The sequence below is a fragment of the Microtus ochrogaster genome, unplaced genomic scaffold, assembly GCF_000317375.1.
Source record: "Microtus ochrogaster isolate Prairie Vole_2 unplaced genomic scaffold, MicOch1.0 UNK16, whole genome shotgun sequence".
In the NCBI taxonomy this organism is placed as follows: domain Eukaryota; kingdom Metazoa; phylum Chordata; class Mammalia; order Rodentia; family Cricetidae; genus Microtus; species Microtus ochrogaster.
The window spans coordinates 2,030,069-2,046,989 of NW_004949114.1; the positions used below are offsets into that span (position 1 = coordinate 2,030,069).

The 16,921-nt window shown below is 53.3% G+C and overlaps 1 protein-coding gene across 4 annotated transcripts in view; it reads right to left on the minus strand.

Moving 5' to 3' along the window:
* Micall2 (MICAL like 2) overlaps nt 1-16,921 on the minus strand; it is a 28,008-nt gene that overhangs the window by 8,180 nt on the left and 2,907 nt on the right. For 2 of the 4 annotated variants that reach the window (XM_005367110.2, XM_026789304.1), the window contains exons 2-6: nt 7,209-7,257; nt 4,171-4,312; nt 3,153-3,343; nt 2,408-2,523; nt 729-1,829 (exon numbers count right to left, since the gene is read on the minus strand). In XM_005367110.2, coding sequence (XP_005367167.1) covers nt 729-1,829; nt 2,408-2,523; nt 3,153-3,343; nt 4,171-4,312; nt 7,209-7,257 — 1,599 coding nt within the window. The remainder of the gene's footprint in view (nt 1-728; nt 1,830-2,407; nt 2,524-3,152; nt 3,344-4,170; nt 4,313-7,208; nt 7,258-16,921) is intronic. The other 2 variants (XM_026789305.1, XM_026789306.1) reach the window with 2 other exon arrangements.

The following is a 16,921-nucleotide window of genomic DNA, read 5'->3' on the forward strand; positions in this document are numbered from 1 at the left end:
TGCCTAGAATCCCCCAGTGAAGGGCTGGGGCGTGGCTCTGTGGTAGAGCCCCTGCCTAGAATCCCCCAGTGAAGGGCTGGGGCGTGGCTCTGTGGCAGAGCATCTTTCTCGCATGTGGGATACCCTCAATTCCATCTCCAGCACTCTTCACAAGAAAAAAAGGAAAGACAGAGGATAGTGGAGTCCACAGATAATGGAATCAGAGATGGAAGAAGGCTGCTACCAACCAAGGGTTGCCAGGAACCTGCGGATGTTGGGGTAAAAGGACTCTCTCCTTTGCAGCCCTGGTGGGGCGTGTGGCCTACCACAGGATATGCTTCTGCCACTGAAGCTGTCCTGTGAGGGATGACTACTGCTCCTCCCCTACCTGCATCATATGGTCAGTCTAATTGAAGACACTATGGTGCCAGGCACAAAGGGATGCTCAGAACCCAGCTCCACACACACAAGTCATCCAACGCATGGAACCAGGCAGTGTGACTTCCATTTGAACACCCCTCTTCCTGTCCACAAGACAAGCATAGAGGTCCTGGAATACCAGTCTCGTGTGGGCCACCTGTAACCAGCAATGCCTGTAAGCCCACCATACCCTGCATTCCTGCTTCTTTCCTGTCCCCCACCTCCACTTCCCAGATAAGGTAGCTAAGGCCACAGAGTCGTGGAGAGACAGAACTTCTCCATGTCCTGGTGGGCAGGTCACAGCCACACCCCACATCTCTCCCACCTACCTGCCTGACGTCTGGGTACCAGCTCCTGTCAGCCCCGGCAGCGCCTTCCTAAGTACACTTAGCGCTTGCTCACGGCTGCTCTCCTGGGCAGGGGTATCCATAGCAGCAGAGACCTTGCTGGCAGGGGCATTCACCACAGTGGGGCCCTTGCTGGTGGGGACATTTACCACAGTGGAGATCTTGCTGGTAGAGGTATTCACCAAAGGGGGAACCCTACCATTGGGGGAATTCACCACAGTGGGGGCCTTGCTAGTGGGGGCATTTACTACAGTGGTGGTCTTGCTGGTGGATGTATTCACCACAAAGGGGACCCTACCATTGGGGGCATTCACCACAGTGGGGACCTTGCTGGTGGAGGTATTTTCCACAGTGGGGACCTTGCTGGTGGAGGTATTTACCACAGGGGGGACCCTGCTGGCAGGACTGTTGTTGGATGGGGCTGGGGCAGGATTCTGGAAAAATTTCTCTCGGGCTTGCTGAGTCCTAGAGGCCGCGGAGGTCCAGGCTGGGGTGGCCGCTGTGTTTGGAGATGCTGTGCTCGAGTTGAGCGGAGTCTTAACACCTTTGGAAGTTGCCTGGCCTTGGGGCACAGACGGGTGAGAGTTCAGAGTACTTGGGTGCACAAGGGGACGGGAGTCGATGGTCGCTGTGCTGCTGCTCTTGGCAGGTGATGACCAGCCTGTCGGGGAGCTATTAGTCACATGGGTGATGGCTTTGCTAGTCACAGAAGTGGTGGTCACTGGGCTCGTGGACAGCCTGGGCCCTGCAGGGCTCCCCACATGGACACGGGAGGTGGCTGGCCGGTTAAGTTCAGTCTGGACAAAACCTTTGGCAGTTGTGTTGCCTACAGTGGGCTCCCAGGCTGCTGCCTTGGTCCTCGGCGGTGTCCCCTCTCCTGGTCCATTTGCGTCCTGAACTTTCCGTGAGGCATTGGTTGGCCTGGTGTCTGCAGCAACAGCCCCTGGCTGTCTGGAGGCTAGTTTTGACAACTTGGGGCTCCCAGAGGTGACTTCTTGGCTGTGATGGGCACAGACAAAGACGCCCGGCTCTCCTGTGGCACGGTAGGCCCCTGAGTGCAGTGTGTTGGAACACTGCTTACACCTGTGGGAGGAAGCCACTGAGATCGATTCCGAGCCCTTGCACAATCCCTCGTGCATCCCTTGCTCATGCACTTCATCCTCTCAGAAGCACCGTCACCACACTCCCGTATCCACGCGTGCCATCACCGGTTCATGCGACAACTGCTCACGAGTGACATCCATCACTGTGAGCTGCGGATGAGTGACATCCATCACTGTGGGCTGCGGTGTCCACTGGCACACCGGTCAGGGGTGAGGACACCACCGAAGGCGCTCAAATGTGTCAGCAGACGCATACATAAAGACTACAGAGTGTGCCCCGCTTTCAGGAGTCCCCCCCCCAAGCTTGAAGAAGATGGACATGAGATTCACTCCTTGTCTCCCAAATCTGGAAGCTTCGGGGAGGCAAGAAGGAGGTTACTAAGGATCACAGTGTAAAAAAAAATAAATAAATAAAAACCAACACAAAGGGTTGAGACAACAAGGGAGATTGAGTCAGTGTGTCTAAAGGACAACCCCGACATTAAAGGAGAATATAGGTACTGTCCCCAGTGGAAGACAGATTCAAGGACCCAGACATGCAGTGTTTGGAAATCATACCTGAAGCAGCTTCGGTGGTAGAGCCGCCCATCAGCCAGGTGCCGCTGTACGAGGTGAACGTGTTTGCCACAGATCCCACAGATGCTGCTGACGGAACTGCCTGCAGTTCCCAGAGCCTGCAGGGAAGTGTCAGGGGCTGCTGAGGGGCAGCTGACATCTCCAGACTCCCACCTCAGCCCAGAGGTGGCCAACAGATCCCACTTGATGGACTGGAGAGCTGAGACCCTGGGGAGCCGCTAGCCACAGCATGGGCATGGCTGCACACTCGGGACCTCCGCACTGGCCCTGTCGGGGAGCAGGAGACTGATTTCGGAGATCCTGGGGACCCAATGTGGGGCTAAAGACAAATCTAGTACCTTCTGCTACCCCACCAGGCTCTGAGATCAGGCCAACCCCCGGGCATCCAGGCCTGCCTTGCTCTGCATTCATGGAAGCTGCAGTAACCACTGATGGACAGCAGGGGGCACTCAAATTTAGCACTGCAGGGCTGGCCAGGGCTGGCCAAAGTCCAACCCAGTGTCCCTTCCTCCAGCTCCATCCCACCTGGATGGCCTCCTGTGGCTCAGTTTACCCATCTGTATTATGGGAATTACAACTCTTGGCCACATTGAGCAGAGCCACCTCAGTGGGTACACTGGATACAAAGCATGGGAAGGGGTACTGTACCCTAAGAGAAAATCCCACACAGGTCTGTGTTTGGGATATACTTAGCCCTATAATGCCCACTCAACCAAGACATGCTTACAGCCTTTGGAGATGGCCTCTCTGAGCCACTCTCATTTCTCCGAACTATGGGGTTTGTCCTAGCTGGAGACAGTGGTGACCTCTGGGCTGGAGCTGGTGAGGGCACCTTGGCAGGCGAGGGCAGGACCTTCTTTCCAGGACATTCTTCAGTCGAATCAGATGAGGGTCTCTTCACACCAGCCATGCCCCCAACTGGCATGAGACACAGGAAACAGATCAGGAGGGTCCCACCCAGAACTTGTACCCTCTGAGAGGTCCTTGTGCCCACAGTGAAAGGCCTGGGCCTCCTAGGACAGCTGGTGGGGTGCAGAGTTGGGAAAGGCCCCAGGGCACATTCTTTCCAGCAAACCCTGACCTGGCCCTCACCCCTTCTCCCAGCCCACAACCCCAAGTAGGGTCACGGAAAGGGACTTTTCTGTTTCCAAACCACCATTCCGGGCTGGCCCTCGGCCCAGGGGGATTCCGGAGATTTCTAAGAGGAATGTGGTGTGGGAAGCCAAAGAGCTCCCCACTCACAGATCTGGGCGAAGACCCAGCCTGTGCGCCCTGCCCTGCCTACCCCTGCCCGGGACATACAGCTTCCATGGTCACAGTCAAGCAGGGTCTGCTGAATGATTCCAGCAGCCGTCTAAGACCTTGGGGGTCAAGATGGGCAAAGAGGGTAGAAAGACAAGGACAGGAGTCATACAGGGGCATAGGGAAGGCACAAGCCTTGCTAAATGTCCCCCAGCAGGACTAGGTTGGGGAACAAGGGAGCCCAGGGGCCTCACTCTATACTTGCACAAAGGCCTCTGGTCTCCTTGGTAACAGATACAGCTACAAGGACCCACATGAGTAGTCTCAGAAAGGTACCCTTCCTGCATCTCTACCCACCCTTGGGCCCAGTGCTGTGGCATGAGAACTGAGGGTGGGCATGGAGCCCAAAGGGGGAGACTGCAGCCTGGGCTGGTGGTCCTGACAGCATCGGCAGTCTTGGCCATGTCGCTGGAACGGGAGGGCCCTCCTGGACAGGGACTCACTTGGGGACCGGCCGTGGAAGTAGTTGTAATACTGTGACACATAGGTGAGGATGCTCAGCCGGTCTGGAACCTTCAAGGCCACCATGTCCTCAGCATCCAGAAGGGCTGGGATGCCCAGTTGTTCTTCAGCCACTTGGAAGGCCTGGAGAGAGGTTTAAATCAGCAAGGCAGACAGTAGAAAGAAGTATGGCTGAGCCACCAGCCCAGATGAGAGAGAAGCCTAGGCTACAAGTCCAAGGACCCCTGCCTGAGTGAACTCCCAGGCTCAGTGTGTCTATTTGTAAAAAGGTTCAAAGTACCAACATCCCAACAGAAGTTCCTCAGGAGACCAGACCCAGAAGGCTAAGTTGTATGGGGGGGGCAGGTGCTATGAATTGAACCCAGGGCCTCCAACTTGCTAGACCACACCCCAGCCCCTCACTGGGGGATTCTAGGCAGGTGCTCTACCACTGAGCCAAGCCCCAGCCCCTTGCTGGGGGATTCTAGGCAGGTGCTCTACCACTGAGCCACACCCAGAGTGCCAGCACTGGCCCTGGACTTGTAATCCTCCTGCCTCAGCCTCCTGAGTAGCTATGACAACAGGATTATACCACCCAGCCTGGCTCTAGAAGGCTCTTGGTGTATGTTGCTAGCCCCACCCCTGGGGCTTATCAGTCTAGAAACAGCCCTCCTGGGCTAAACATCATCCACTGAGAGCAGCTTGTCACTCTGTGATGGGGACAGGATGCACTGTGCTGGGAAGACCAGGAACCTACACATACAGAGTGCCTGCTGCATGCCAGCTGGGCTGATGATTGACAGCTCAGTGTCTCTCCCACCTTCACTGTCTGCTGCCCACCTCCAGCACCAAAGTCCCAGGGAGGCTCCAATTACTGACCGATGGCCATGCTTGCCCTTCCCCACTTGCTTCCCTTATCAAGTAATCCCCAATGTGGTGGATTCCCTGTATATCCCCTGTCTTCATCTGACTCTTGGCCTCACTGAGATACCCACTTGTGGTTGCTGATGACTTCTACCCTCTCAAGCCCTTCTCCAATTGCCAACTGTGGATGCAGGCATAGCTCAGCTACCTGGGAGGCTGAAGCAGGATGACTATGAGTTCAACAGTATGCTGGGCTACTGAGTTCAAGGCTACCCGGGCCTACTTAGGAATACTATCTCAAAATAAAAAGTAAAAAGGGGACTGAGACTATGGCTCAGCCTTAGAGCTCCAGCCCAGAATCCCCCAGGGAGGGGCTGGGGTGTGGCTTAGTGGTAGAGTATGTATGCCCTAGGTTTAAGTCTCAGTACTGCAAAACAAAATACATTAAAAAAAATCTAAAAAATGTAAAACTCCACCAGCTCCATTTAGCCCAGGGCAGAGGTCACTGGTGTCCTCATCCGGTCCCGGTGACTCACAGGGCTCTCTCGTAGATCCCTTCCCTGAGGCTTCTCTTCCAGATGCCTGTGTGGCTTCCATGTGGATGCCAAGTCGGGGTCGTAGACTGCTTGCACGTGTGCAGTTCCTTAGGGTCCCATGCCACGTTCATACCAAGCCTCCAATCTCCTCTGACCTACAGAACAGGCTCAGAATCTGGCCACTTCCACTGAAGGCCATGTGTACCTCCCATGTGACCTCAGCAGACACTCCTTTCCCCTGCAGTGTCTGGAGGACAGCCTCCAGGTCCACGCTTCCCAGGGGTCCACTTTCACTGGCTTGGCGAGAAGCCCAGAATCCTTTCTCCACCATTCCCTGCATCTGCCTCAAGACGCCACCCCACCCTGGCTCCTCAACTACGTGTCTTGCCCAGCACTCTGTAGCCCCAGAACCTTTACTCCACCCAGGATGACTTCCTGAAACCATCCACGGACCTGCCAAGGTATCCATGGACGCCAGCCTCACCTCCCATCTCACGCCCAGTGCAATTAGCGTAGTGTACTGCAATGTGGCCAACACTGAACAAACTCTCTTTGGTGTGTGTGCATGTGTGTGTCCCTGTGTGCATGCGTGCATGCCTATGGCAGCCAGAGCGCACGGTCAGATGTCTCCCAAAATTGCTCTCTACCTTATGTTTTTTAATATGCTTAGAGGGGGGGTATGTGCACACATGTTCAAATGTGTGTGCGTGTACGTGTCATGCAGTATGTGTGTACTATGTGCCCACATATGTAGAGGCCATGTGGGCACATGTAAGGTCCTCCTGGGTCACTCTCCACCGTATGTACTGGTTCAGAGTCTCTCATTTGAATCCAAAGTTAGCCAGCTGGGCTTGTCCGGCTAGACAGCTTGTTCTTGAGGTCCCCTGTCTCCACTTCCCATGCATCGGCATCAAAGACCAGTATTGGGGCCCATGCAGATCCTGCTTGGCTCAGAGCAAGAACAGATATGTATCAGTCCAAGGGATAGTGGGGCATATCTTGTAGCAGGGAGATTTAAGTTGGCACAGGGAAGGAAGGGTCTCACAATGGGTGTACAGAGCAGGTCTGGAATCAAGGGACCAGGAAGGTGGTCCTGCCCACCCTCAGGACCATCAGAACCCCTCCTTCCACAGCTTCCATGGGCCTTGCTCTGCCCTGGGTGGATCGGCAAGGCCATCCACAGGGAAGGAGATTGGCTGCTACTCCCTGGGGACTCACTGTTCCAGTGAGGAAGAGAGGGGTCCATGGGGTCCTAGGATCCAAGATCAAAAGTTGCTCTCAGAACACAGACTGACCAGTTTGGGACTGGCTGAGAAGTCGTGGTGAGGCCAAATTTCCAGAATGGGACCCCTGGATAGCCTAGTGGAAAGTTTGCTCCACTGAGGTGCAGTGGCCCTTCAGAAAAGAGCTGGGTTGGGAGGTGGCACACACCTTTAACCCCAGCACTTGAGAGGCAGAGGCAGGCAGATCTCAGTGAGTTCAAGGCCAGCCTGGTCTACAAAGCAAGTTCTGGGACAGCCAGAACAGTTACACAGAGAAACCCTGTCTTGAAAAACAATAAAACAGAACAAAACAAGAGCTAGGAGTTCAAGGCAGAGGGCTTAGAGGACAGGGCAGAGGGCATCAGCTCGCCAACTCACCAGCTTGTTGTTCTCGTAAATGTTTTCCTTCCGGAGGGCATTGAAGTTTCTGGAAGATAAGAACACTTATGTCAAACCAAGTGTGATGGCGCACGCCTTTTATCTCTGCACTCAGAAGGCAGAAGCAGGTGGATCTCTGTGAGTTCAAGGCTTGCCTGGTCTACATGGCAAGTACCAGGACAGGCAGGTCTAGGTAAGGAGACCTTATCTCAACAAAACAAAGCATTTATGTCCAAAGTCACTCAACTCTAAGAAAGAAGCGGGGCCTCAGTGGCTATCTTGCCCAAATGAGGAAACTGAGGCTAAGGGCAGGGCTGTGAATCCAACAGGTCTTGAGCCAGGCTGGTACCGGGTCTGGGTTGTGACCTACTCTGACCACAATGATGTCACCACCTCCTATCGTCTGGGTGGTGTGGGAAGTCCTTCTGTATATGTGTTGCTTTTGTTGATTAATGAATAAAGAATCTGTTTCGGCCTGTGGCTTAGCAGAGTAGAGCTAGGTGGGGGTGTGGGGGGAACTAAACTGAATGCTGGGAGAAAGAAGGCAGAGGCAAGGAAAAGCCATGGAGCCACCAGAGGAGAAAGATGCGATTCGCCAGTCAGAAACTTGCCCGTGGTAAAATATAAAATAATAGAAATGGGTTAACCAAAGCTATAAGAGCTAGCTAGCAATACGCTTAAGTGATTGGCCAAGCAGTGATTTAAATAGTATAAATTTTGAGTGATTATTTTGGGTCTGGGCAGCTGGAAACGAACAGATTGGATCTCCCCTAACATCTGGATACTAGTGACCCACAGTGGGCCCCTAGATCAGCCCTCGCCTCCAGCGCCTTAAGGAGCTTGAGCCATTGCTTGGCACTGCTGGCCCCATCAGAAACAGCAGGACCCAAATCCAGAGAGATATAGCCACCAGCTCAGGGTAGTCCAGCTGAGACAGCTCAGAGGAGGCCCCTTCCTATGGAGAAAGAACAAGACAGTGAACATGAGAGGCCCTAAGGCAGAGGACAAAGCCAACAGGGAGGGATGGAATGTCACAGAGTTAGCAAGTGACTGCCCATATATAAATCTGGTCACCACTTACAATTTTATGGCACCTCCTGCAGGGGGCGCTGTTCTGACCCACTCATAAATATACTTCCTCAATGCTCACAAGTCTTGTGGGCTGAAACACTGTGAAGGCAGAGAGGCTTGGGGGCACATGCAAGTCATTCGGTAGGAGGCAGGGCCAACCCCTCCATTCACGGGAAGGTGTGACTTGCTATTCACCAGAGACTTCACCTGGTCTTGGGGCGTCAGAAATTAGTTCATATGTGACCATGGGGTCCTAGGAAGTACCCAAGCAGCCTGGATAGTAGAGCTTTCTTGGAGAAGCCAAGGGAGCCACCCACCCGCCCAGGTATCCAGTGGGCCCCAGACTCCATGTGCATGCCACAACATGCCCTTGACACACCTCAACATGACACACCCCGGCTCACCTGCAAGTTGCCTTGCCCAGCCCCATGTTGCCAAGAGAGGTCAGCCAGAGCCTGCTGGCACCCTGGGCAAACTGGTTAAAGGCCGACAACTGCCCATCTATCCACTTGCTGTCTGTGGGTCCCAGGAGGCAGCTGCTGCCACTTGAGTGACCTAAATTGTTCCAGAAACTTCCTGGCACAGAGGAAGGGTCTCTGACCAAATACTGTGTCCTGTTTCTTAGTGTCTGCCTCCGGCAGGCCACTTCCCTTGGGACCCCAGTTTCCCAGCCTGTGAGGACAGCAAAGTTTCTGAAAGAGACAGAATTCTCTTTCTTTTCCTTAGTCTTAATTTTCTATTTAAAATATTTATCACATTTTATTTATTTAGTCAGTGTGCTTGTGCATGGGCATGGGTGTGCCGTGTGTGTGTGTGTGTGTGTGTGTGTGTGTGTGTGTGTATGTGTGTAGGACAGAGTCGGTTCCCTTCTTCCACTATGTGGATCCTAACTGAACTCGAGTCATCAGACTTCGCAGGAAACTCCTTTACCCATTAACTCATTTTGCTGGCCCAAGCCTAAAACTTTTTTTCTTTTTCTTTTTCTTTTTTTCTTTTCCAGGTGCTGGGAATTGAACTTAGGGCCTCATACATGCTAGGAAAGCATGTTACTATACTGTGCTATAGTCTCAGTCTTCTATGTATGTGTGTGTCCATGTTTAGTTGTGTGCAGGCGTATGTGGAGGCCAGAGGTCGATGTCACGTGTCTTCCGTAATCACTCTCCACCTTACTTTTTGAGGGTCTCTCAGGGAACCTGGAGCTCCACTGATTCAGTTAGGAGGGCTGGGGACTCCGGAGATCCTCCTGTCTCCAACCACCACTGCCCCAGCCCTGAGATTACAGATGCATGCCACAACACTTGCCTTTTCCCATGGGTTCCGGGCCTCGAACTCAGGGCCTCACGCACGCACAGCAAATGCTTTACCAACTGAACTATCTCCTCAGTCCCTTTCCCCCCAACTTCTCTCCTTTCTCCCTCCTCCCTCTCCCCTCCCTCCCTTCCTTCCCTCCCTGACATCTTGGGGACAGAGTAGGCCTTTACCCATGCTAAAACACCTCTTACCACTGGGCTCCATCCCAGTCCCAAATTTGAGTCTTGTTCAGTACACCATTTGATCAGATGTGACAGCCATGTTCCCAGTACACAGGCTGTCTCAACAAAGTGGGAAGGTTCTGGGTGCCTATAGCCACCTTAACTGGGATAGCCTAGCTCTGAAGCCAGTCTGCCTGCAAAAGTCAAGCCTTGCCCAGTCTACCTCAGGAGAAGCCTGGGCTGCAAGCCCATTTTATAGACCAAGTGAAATGAGACCAGTCAGTCTTGCCATACGGTGTGTGTGAGGGGGGGCTGCAATGTGTTCCTTCCCTCCTTAAAAAACTTCCCCCTTCAGTTTTCAGTCCAGCCAGCCAGCTACCAGCTACCCAGCCCCTTCAGGAAATTCTCGGCACTTCCGGCCAGGACCAGCTCCGATAACGCATCCCAGATGCCAAGACCACCCGCACAGTGAGAGGTGAGCCAACAGATGACAGGAGCGGGGAAGGGCGGGTTCCAGGCCCCCAAAGTCTGGGTGGCCTCCATGCACCTATGTGAGCACCACCACCTGAGACTATCCCCAGATGCCAGGTGTTTCTAGACTGCCCAAGGCTGGGCATGTGGAGTGGCCAGCACCCGACAAGCCAGAGTCCTCCAGCCACACTGGTCCCTCCCCTCCCCCACCCCTTTGAAAGCACAAGTTCTCCTCCAGCGCCCAGGGTCACTGACCTAAATGGCTACTGCTCGGGAGGCCGGACAACAAGCTGTGTTTTGTTTCCAAACAGAGCCGGAAGAGGCGAGCTACCAGCCTCCTACTTTCGCCTCTGAACGCCCAGGGGGCCCAGCGCCTCCCTGCAGCTCTATTTGGTCATCTAGCCCACAGTTCCAGGTACTCCAAAGCCTTCCATGCCCCAACAGTGCAGCCACACTCTGAGAAGGGGCATGGGACAGAGATTGAGACTAAACATTCATTTCCAGCTGACACTCAGGACCAAGTATAAACTGCTTCCCTGGGCCCAAAGGTTTCCGTGACTGAATGGAAGCACCCTGACCAGTCCCTCAATCACCACATCCTGCTGACACCAGGCCCAGCCTCCGCACCTCAACCCAAGCTGTTCCCTTCCTCTGCCCGACACACTGACCGGGGTCGCCTGAGGACACTGAGGTCCCAGGTGGACATGTATATGCCTTTGCTTTTCCCTTCCCTGAGCTCATGTCCCCGGCTGGCATGGGGTACAGCAGGTAGCAGTTCTGTCCCTCAGTTGCTGTCACCTGAGCTAGCCAACAAGGCGGTCCATCAGAACTACCTTAGAATTCTTTGTCATTATTATGATTGTGTGTACACATGACGCGGAGGGTGATATGTCTGCTTCATATGTCTAGACATCAGAAGGCAGCTTTATGGAATTGGTTCTCGCCTTCATTTGTCTGTGGTTGCTGGGGATCAAACTCAGGCCACCAGGTCTGTGTAGAAAGCATCTTTACCCACTAAGCCATCTCTCTGGCCCTGGAGTTTCGTTGTAGCTTCATTTATGTTTGCTTTAAAGATTTATTTATCTATTGGTTTTGGTTTTTGTTTTGCTTTCCCTGACACGGTTTCTCTGGGTAGCAGCCCTGGCTGTCCTGGAACTCACTGTGTAGACCAGGTTGGCCTCCAACTCACAGAGATCCTGGGTGCTGGGATTAAAGGCATGAGCCATCACTGCCCAGCCATATCTTTATTTTACGTGGATGGGTGTTTTGCCTGCACATATGTCTGTGGACCATGTGTGTGCTGCGTCCACAGAAACCAGAAGAAGGCCTTGGATCCTCTGGAACTGGAGTAATAAACAGTTGTTAGCTGCCACATGGATACTGGGAACCCAACTTCTGGCTGAGCAGCCAATGTTTTTTTTTTTTAACTGATGAACCATCTCTCCACCTCCTACTTACTCATTCTTGAGGGGCCCTCACATAACCCAGGATGGCCTCAGATTCACTCTGTGGCCAAGGATAACCCTGAACTCCCGATCCTGCTGCCTCTTCCTGCAAGTGCTAGGACGACAGGTGTGAGTCATGCCCTGGAGTCCTGACCACCAAGTAAGGGCTGACCATCCCAGAAAGCATCCGAGACCCAGCATGGATCCAGCATCACGTTCCAAACTGAGTGCTTACAGTCAGAGCTAGTGTCTGAGGCCATGTCTCAGACAGCCTAGGCTGAGCTCCCTAGTTGGCTGCGATAGTTAGTTATGACGTCAACTTGACACAAGCAAGGGTCATTTGGGAAGAGGGAACTCAACTGAGACAATCCCCCATCAGATTACCTGGAGGCAAGTCAGTGGAACATTTTCTTGATTAATGACTGACATGGTAGGGTATATCCCATTCTGGGCTGTGCACCCCCACACACACCTTGAGCAGGTAATCCTGGGTGCTATAAAAAAAAGTAGGCCGAGTAAGCCATGGGAGCAAGCCAGTTGGCTGCATTCCTCCGCGGTTTCTGCTCCAGGTCCTGCCTCCAGGTTCCTGCATTGACCTCCCTCAACCACACAGTGTGAACTGAAAGTGTAAGAAACCAAATAAACCATTGGTGGTTTGAATAGGAATGGAACCCATATGCTCATATATTTGGATGCTTGGTCTTTAGGGGGTGGTGCTGCTTGGCAGGGATTAGGAATTATGGCCTTGTTGAAGTAGGTGTGGCCGTGTTGGAGGAAATGTGTCACCGAGGGGAGGCTTTGGGGTTTCAAACGCTCAAGCCAGGTCCACTGTCTCTCTTCCGGTTGCCTGTGGATCTGAATGTAGAACTCTCAGTTCATCTAGTGCCACGTCTGCCCTGTGCCGCCAAGAGGACCTGAGTTCAATCCCCAGAACCCACGCAGAAAGCCAGGCGTGGTGGTGCAAACTTGTAGCTCCGGTGCTGGGCAGGTAGAGAGACAGGAAGCTTTCTAGGCCTTCTGGTCAGCCAGTCCAGCTGATTTGGTGAGCTCCAGGCCAGTGAGCAACTTTGTCTTGAAAAACAAGGTCGAGGGCTGGAGAGATGGCTCAGAGGTTAAGAGCACTGCCTGCTCTTCCAAAGGTCCTGAGTTCAATTCTGAGCAACCACATGGTGGCTCACAACTATCTGTAATGAGATCTGGTGCCCTCTCCTGGCATGCAGGCATACATACTAGAAGAACACTGTGTATATAATAAATAAATCTTTAAAAAAAAAAAAAAGAAAGAAAAACAAGGTCGGGGTGAGGGTACTGAAGAAATGGCTCAGCCGTTAAGAGTACTGGCTGTTCAGGAGGTACTGAGTACTGGCTGTTCAGGAGGTACTGAGTACTGGCTATTCAGGAGGTACTGAGTTCAATTCCCAGTAACCACATGCTCACAACCATCTATAACGTGTTCTGATCCCATCTTCTGGTGTCCTTGAAGACAGGACACTCACATACATTAAATAAATAAATAAGTAAGTAAATAAATAACAAGGTAGGGGCTGCAGCGATGGCTCAGTTGGTGAAAGCACTTGCTGCTCTTGCAAAGAGCCAATTCAGTTCTCAGCACCCACATGATGGCTTACAATGTTCTGTAACTCCAGTTCCAGGGGACCCGAAATACTCTTCTGACCTCCACAGGCCACCAGGCAGGCACGTGGTGCGCAGACATATATGCATTCAAAGTATTCATATACATAAAATAACATTTAAAAATCTTTTTTTAAAAAATAAAAACAATGTGATAAACATCCAGGAAATAATAATATCCCGTACACGCACTGAAGCACACACATATAACACACACACACGCATGCATGCACGCCTGTGCAGGGGCACACGTGGAGGGGCACACACACACACACAGTACCCCAGAACTTCCCAATATAACCGGACTTAGAGACAGGGTCATCACAGATGTGATCAAATAAACATGGTGTCATTGGGATAGCCTGACCAGAGATGCCTGTGTCCCTATGCTGAGGGGAAACTTGAACAGAGACGTACGCAGAGGAGGGCATGAGGACCGTGACGGACCACAGCAGGCTGTACACACGCCAGCAGAGATAAGCAAGGCTTCTCTCCACAGCCTCTGAAGAACGGCCCTGCCCTCCAACTTCACTTATCTCTCCAGTACGGGAGGATCAACCCTAGGGCCTCATACACACTGCTGGTCTCTACCACAAAGCTACAATCCCCAGCAGTAGGCCTCACACTCACTGAGACTGTGTCCAGCCTCTTGGAGTTGGGACGAGAGGCGTGTGGCACCACGTGTATTAGATTCCTCTGTCTGAGACATCTTAAGGAAGATCCTGGCATTCTCTTCCCCTTTCTTTTGTTTTCCTTCTTTCCTTTATTTCGTGTGTGTTTGTGTGTGCAGGGGGTGGGTCATGCGGGTGCACAAATGTGTGAATACATATGGAGGCCAGACATCGACCTAGGGAGCCACCTATCCCATTTTCTGAGACAGGGAGCTTGCCCGTTAGAACAGGCTGGCAAAGCAGCAAGTTCTGACAGTCTCCTGTCTCCGCCTCCCCAGCGCTGGGATTACAAGGGCACACCGATATCCCTGGTTATCACACCACGATCACAGAGGTGCTGAGGAGAGAACTGGGCCCTCACCTCCCCACTCCCTACTGTATTTCATTTCATCAGGAACTGAACTAATCAATAAATGGGGTAAAGAGTCACTCGCCGGTGTGTGGATGGCCGAACAGTCTGGGGCCTGAACAACCAGGCCACCACCCGCCCACAGAACACAATGGCCCTCTCTCCCAGCCCTGTGAGCTTTAGCTGTGAAGGAAACCAGCCTCCAGCCCCGCCCCCAGCACCTCTGGGGGGCTCTTGGGAATAGTCCCCCCCCTTCTAAATTCCCACATGGCTGACTTCGCATTCTTGTATTTCCTGGGAAAAAAAAAAAAAAAAAACTCAACTATGCAGGGGTAGGCACCAGGCTAGGAGGGGAATTCCCAGCTCAATGTTATCGCTAGGCAAATCCAGCACATCTGGAGTTAATCTCACTGGCAAGAGGCAGAGAGAAGAGACAGCAAGAGAGGGGCCTGCGGCTCCAAAGTGGAGAGAGGGATTGAGGGTGAGTGTGGAACCAAGGGGACCAAGCGGGAGACCAGCCCCCTAGGAGTCTGGAATAAGGCCTCTAGAAGGTCAGCATGAGGCTGGGTTGTCCCTTGGGAGAACAACAGCCCCCTCCCACAGTCCTGGACAGTTTCAGCCAGAGACAGTGGCAGGGTCTGGGCGGCCAGCCTCAGGCTGGAGAACAGAAGGTCTCTATGCCCAAGCAGCTTCCCGCTGGCCGAGCCTGTGTGGGAGGGAAGGAAGCTGGCTTTGCCTCCTGGTCCACTCTCAGCTCTGGCCAGGGGTGCTTTGGGATAGAGCACACCCTGGGAAACCCCTGACCTTCAGCAGGACAGTCTGCAGTCTAGACAAGAGTCAGAGGCACCCCTCCCACAAGGGACCCCTACAAAGGCTGCCTCGGCCACCTGCTGCTTCTAGTGGTGGCCTTGACATTAGCTTCCAGAGCTGCAGGGACCTTGAGGACTTCAGCTCACCCCACCAATAACCAAGAGCAGGAAGTTTCCACAGAACTCTGCCTTTATAGCATTCATGGCGGTGCATACCTATAATCCCAGAGCTCACTGGCTAAAGCAGGAGAACTGGCCCAAATCTGAGCCAATCTGGGCTATGCAGTGAGTTCTAGACCAGCCTGTCTCCAAATTCAAGTTCAAGACCTTGTCTCCAAATAAACAACAGAACAGCACCATTGGGGCTGGGGATGTGGCTTGCTTAGAGTGCGCATGAAGCTCTGGGTTTTGATCATCCCCAGCACTGCAAAAATTGTGCATTGTGGCACACGTGTGTAATCCCACCAGGAGACGGAGGCAGGAGGAGGAGCGGGAGCTCAAGGTCATCCTTGGCAACAAAGTGAGTTCAAGGCCAACCTGAAAGAGAGACACCACCCTCCCATTTCAACAAAAGAAAAAGGCGGCCAGACGTGGTAACAACACACACCTTAATCCCAGCACTTGGGAGACAAAAGCAGAAAGATCTCTGTGAGTTTAAGGCCAGCCTGATCTAGGTAGTGAGTTCCCAGCCTGCAGGGCTATAATAATGAGACTCTGTCTCAAAAAAAAGAAAAAGACAAAAAGAGAGAGAGACAGGTTAGCAAGACAGTTCATCGGGTAAAGGCTCTTCCATCATACATGTCTGACAACCTGAGTTCAATCTCGGGGTCCCACAGGGCTCTCCTGCCAGAGGGGAGCTTCCCTGAAGCAACCTCCCTTACCTCTTGGCTCAGACCAACAGAATACTCTGCCCCCATGGCCCAGCTAGAACCATGTGGCGGCTCCTAGTGAGGTCCAAAGGGAAGCCGGCCCTACTTGGGGCAGGGCTGCTGACTAGAGTGGGCCGGGCTGCTATGCTGGGTGGTTTCCCAGCTCTCACCTGGCAGCTGCGCAGTGGCTTCATAGCGGAAATGTCCTTGTGAGCAGGCACTCTTAAATTCTGTGGAAAACCCAAGCTCTGAGGCGGAGCAGGGAGGAACACGTGGCAGGAGGCTGGCCCAGGTGGCTTCACTGGAAAGCCTGTTTCCTCAGTCCTGTGGGCCTAGCGACGTGGGAGGGTCAGGGACACAGCACACGTGAACTCACTGCCTGCAGCCTGGCCCCACCTGGCTGGCTCCGTGCCCAGGCTGGCTCCCTCACAGCTGTGCTCCGCCAAGGGCCACAGGAAGCACACTCAGCAGGCAGGAGGACCAGACAAAGGGAAGGACTTCCTGGTGGCAAAGCAAGGGACAAGGAGACAGGATGTCCACCTTCCTGCTGCCAGAGGGTCTTGGGGGGGAAGGAAAAGTGAACTTGAGTACTGGGGTGCTAGGACTTGTGTCCCTCCATCCCTGGCAAGATCTGACCTCAGGGATCCTCAGAGAGGACAGCCCCTCTGTAGCTGTAGTCCATCACACTTTTTTCCCCCTCCTGGTAGTAACCCAACTTTGCAGTGAGACATCCCCCACCCCCACCCCACCCACCACCTGCACCAGAGCACGGCAGGACACAGGCCGGGGGCTTTTTTAAAAAACAGCATTTATTTATTTGGAGGAGAACACACATGAAGCCCTGCACACGTGCAGGTGAATCGACAGTTTCTGGGAGTCACCTCTCTCCTTCCATCACGTGGGTGAGTCCCGCAGAGCCAAGGC